Source organism: Geospiza fortis, unplaced genomic scaffold (genome assembly GCF_000277835.1).
Source record: "Geospiza fortis unplaced genomic scaffold, GeoFor_1.0 scaffold265, whole genome shotgun sequence".
NCBI classification, from domain to species: Eukaryota; Metazoa; Chordata; class Aves; order Passeriformes; family Thraupidae; genus Geospiza; species Geospiza fortis.
Genome location: NW_005054393.1, coordinates 1985198 through 1989165, shown reverse-complemented (window position 1 = coordinate 1989165; position 3968 = coordinate 1985198). Strand labels below are relative to the sequence as shown.

General features: G+C 49.2%; 1 protein-coding gene across 1 annotated transcript; it reads right to left on the bottom strand.

The window, feature by feature from the left end:
- Positions 1-1410: 1410 nt before the first annotated feature.
- MRPL32 (mitochondrial ribosomal protein L32) lies at positions 1411-3747 on the bottom strand. The gene is made up of 3 exons (XM_005425694.2): positions 3590-3747; positions 2542-2711; positions 1411-2026 (listed from the first exon to the last, which is right to left on the bottom strand). Exons 1-3 carry the CDS (start codon positions 3711-3713, stop codon positions 1772-1774), a joined length of 549 nt encoding a protein of 182 aa, XP_005425751.1. The 5' UTR covers positions 3714-3747; the 3' UTR covers positions 1411-1771.
- Between the last annotated feature and the right edge of the window lie 221 nt (positions 3748-3968).

Genomic DNA, 3968 nt, shown 5'->3' with positions numbered 1-3968 from the left:
CTCTTTGCTGGGTTCAGAACTGTCTGGATGGCCAGGCCCAGAGGGTGGAGGTGAATGGTGCTGCATCCAGCTGGTGCCAGTCACGAATGGTGTCCCTCAGGGCTCTGTGCTGGGGCCAGTTCTGTTCAATATCTTCATTGATGACATGGATGAGGGTGTTGAGTCTTTCACTAGTAAATTTGAGGGCAACACTAAGCTGGGAGCATGTGATCTGTTGAAGGGTAGGAAGGCTCTGTAGAGAGACCTGGAATGGTTGAATGGATGGGCAGAGTCCAATAAGATGAAGTTTAATAAGTCCAAGTGCCAAGTCCTGCATTTTGGCCACAATAACCCCCTGCAATGTTATAGGCTGGGGACAGTGTGGCTGGACAGTGCCCAGGTGGAAAAGGATCTGGGGTGCTGGTCCACAGCCAACTGAACATGAGCCAGCAGTGTGCCCTAGCGGCCAAGCAGGCCAAGGGCATCCTGGCCTGTGTCAGGAGTAGTGTGACTAGCAGGAGCAGGGAGGTCATCCCTCCCCTGTATTTGGCACTGGTGAGGCCACACCTTGAGTGCTGTGTCCAGTTCTGGGCCCTCAGTCTGGGAAGGACATTGAGATGCTTGAGCACATCCAAAGAGGGCAACGAGGCTGGTGTTAGGGCGTGGGCTGGACTCATGTATCTTGAAGGTCTCTTCCCATCTAGTGATTCTGGGACAGGGTTGGAGCAGGTTTGCATTTTTTGGCAGCCAAATAGCTACTAGGGTGGCTAAGCCACAATACCAAAGAGTATTGTGTGTATACTGTAATCCCCAACAAAAACTGAAAACAGACTTAAACCCCTAAAGCAGTGGTGCTGCTGTGTGGCTAAAACCAAAGTGAAAACCCAGGCAGGTGCTGCAGCTGCACCTCTGAAGGGCACCAGTGGAGAGTGGAGGCAGAGCTGCCCCCTCTTTGCCCAGGACTCCACCCGAAGGCACCATGGCTGCTCGTGGTTTTCCAAGCACACACTGACCACCCAGATTACTGAACAGCTGCAAAGAAACAGCTTTGACTCCTGTCACATTTACAGATTTCCAGTCATTACATTTCAGTTTGGTTTTTTACTCAAGGGTACGCTGATGGGAGGGGAAAACAGGCTTTCCACATCCCTTTAAGATAAAATTATCTTGTATACTGACAACAGCAAAGAACACTGAACCTTTGTCCAGTGCAAAAAAAAAATGCAAATACTATGTGGCAACCACTATTCTGCTCAAACCTAGAACTATCACAAATTATCTCAAACAGCAACATTGTGGAGAGATCCACGCAAAGGAAATAACCAAATAACTGCATATTTCCTTGCAAATACTCTTTGTTTTTGATCAATAATATCACTTTTAAACATTTTCCCCCCTCCAAAAGAGCAGTAGCCAAAACCAGAAAGCAAATTTCCCTGGGACACTTAACAAACTTTATTGAACATCTGTGAACTTAAAAGATGTTATTTATAAAACCAGCATAGAACATTACCATATAAATTGCTTGAGTTACGGTACACAGATATCCAAATCCAAGGCAGATCCTGATTTCTCTCTGTGATGTATCACTGACTGCTGTGATGTATCACTGAGAAGCATTTCCCACTGCATGCTGGAGAAACAGTGCCTGACTGCAAAATCACATGGCACAACAAAAATTCAAGCAGGCTTCCCAAAAGTTCAGAGGAGTTCTGTTCACACTGAGTGAACGAGAAAAACATTCTGGAAAATCATGAATTCTCTAACTGCAGCAACTGCTTTTGCTACAGCATCAATTTTGAACAAACCAAGACGGACGCTTCCTGGCTCTTTCAATGATCCGCTTGCCTTCATCTTTATCTGTGGGTTTTTCTCCTTCATAAAGGACAACAGTCTCTACAGTTGGAGCATTAAACGGCCCCCCTTCTTTCTTGCATATTTCCACCCGGATCAGTCGAGTTTCTTCTTTGACCTTTGCGTAACAATAGCCACAAAGGACGTGTTTCTGCTTCAAGTTTCCACATTCAGGACAAACTTCTATGTTCCTCTAAAATGACAGTGGAAAACAGGAAATTTTGTAATTTAAAAAGCAGCAAAAAAAGAAACAGGGCAAAATAAAAATATACAAATAATAATGTTAAATTAGAGAAATTCACCTACCATTTCAAAATGTATTCCTCTACATAGCTTTTCTGTAATGCGTTGCTATGTCAAATGCTTACTACTAAGAACAGCCTCTAAATTCAGTATCTAAGTCATTATGCCTAATTATGTTTAGAAGACTAAAGACCAATGGACTCAATTAGATGCACAGAAAAGGTAGGCCTTTCCCATTTACATTATCTGTTCAGCCAAAATTCACATTTTGTTGGCTTGCACCTCAAGTGTCACTGTTTATTTAACCTCATACTGTCACACATAATGAATTACAAAGGATTTACAAAGTATTTTAAAGATTACAGTATCTTTTATGCTTATTGATTTACAAACAAACTCCAGAGAGCTTTCACAATCAGTCCTTTCCTCTGCAATGATTCTCCAAAACAAGGGATTGCTGCTCACCTTTATTTCTATGAGCTTGTTGGGGTTCCTCCGCCTGCAGCGGTTCACCTCAATGGTGCGCCTCTGCTTGGGTGCCGCCATCCACACCACGCTCTCCAGCAGGCTCGGCGCCCCAGCATCACTAACCCCTTGTGGAACAAGGGCCGGACCTTGCACAGTGAGTGCTGGTCCTGCAGGAGAAAGGAAAAGAGGGCCGTGATTGTGCCAGTCTGCTCTGTACTGGTGCAGCCTCCCCTTGAATACTGTGCGCAGTTTGGGGCACCACAACATCGGAAGGATATAAACCTCTTACAGAGCGTTCAAAGGAGGGCCACAAGGATGGTGAAGGGCCTGGAGCAGAAGCCGTACAAGAAGCAGCTGAGGCTATTTCATCTGCTCAGCCTGGAGGAGGTTGAGGGGAGACCTTATCACATTCTACAACCTTCTCATGAGGGGAAGGAAAGGGGCAGGCACTGATCTCTTCTCTGTGGTGACAGGATTCAAAAGCATGGCATGAAGCTGAGTCAAGGGAGGTTTAGCTCAGACGTTGGGAAAATGTTCTTCCCCCAGAGGGTGTTTGGGCACTGGAACAGGCTCCCCAGGGAAGTGGTCACAGCTCCAAGCCTGACAGAGTTCAGGAAGCGTTTGGACAACGCTCTTGGGCACATGGTGTGACTCTTGGGGCTCTCCTGTGCAGGGCTGAGTTGGACTTGATGATCCTTGTGCGCCCCTTCCCGCTCAGCATAATCTGTGATTCTGTGAGAAAGAAATTCCTCACAGCCAAGCCCCATTTACGTGCGGTCGGGGAAACACGACACGGACGTTGCCGTCACCTCCGAAGCAAGGCCAGAGCGGCGCCCACGCCCCGCTCCCTCACTGATCCCAGCGCCCTCCACCCTTCAGAGGTAAAACGAGTCCCTCAGGCCCGACATCGCCCTCTCACAAAATCACAGAATCGATGGCGTTGGAAGGGACCTCTGAGATCATCTACTCCAACCCCTCCTCAAAGCAGATGACACAGGAACGCGTCCAGTTCCTTCAGCCGAGCAGAGAAGAGCCCGGAACCTACCCCAGGGCGGGCTCTGGCCCCCGAAGACAGCCGGCCAGAGACCGCGCTCCAGCCGCCCCCAGCAGCGCTGCAGCAGAGCGCGAAGCCGCGGCAGCTGAGAGCGGACCAGGACCAGCACCGCCATAATCCCGCACGGCCCCGCCGAGCTCTCGAGGGAGGCGACCCTATTCCTGAGCCTTCTGGGAAACCGAGTGCCCTTAGCCTGTTACGACATTGCATCCCGACAGGAAGGGACTCCAAGTCCCAGCACTGCTCTCGCCACCGGGAGGGCGGGGCGGTGTAGGGCGGTGGAGGACTCAAACTCCCAGCATGCCTCACGGCGCGCCTCGCCGCCAACCGCATCCCAGCACACTCAGGCAGAGGCCACCACCCCGGCAAT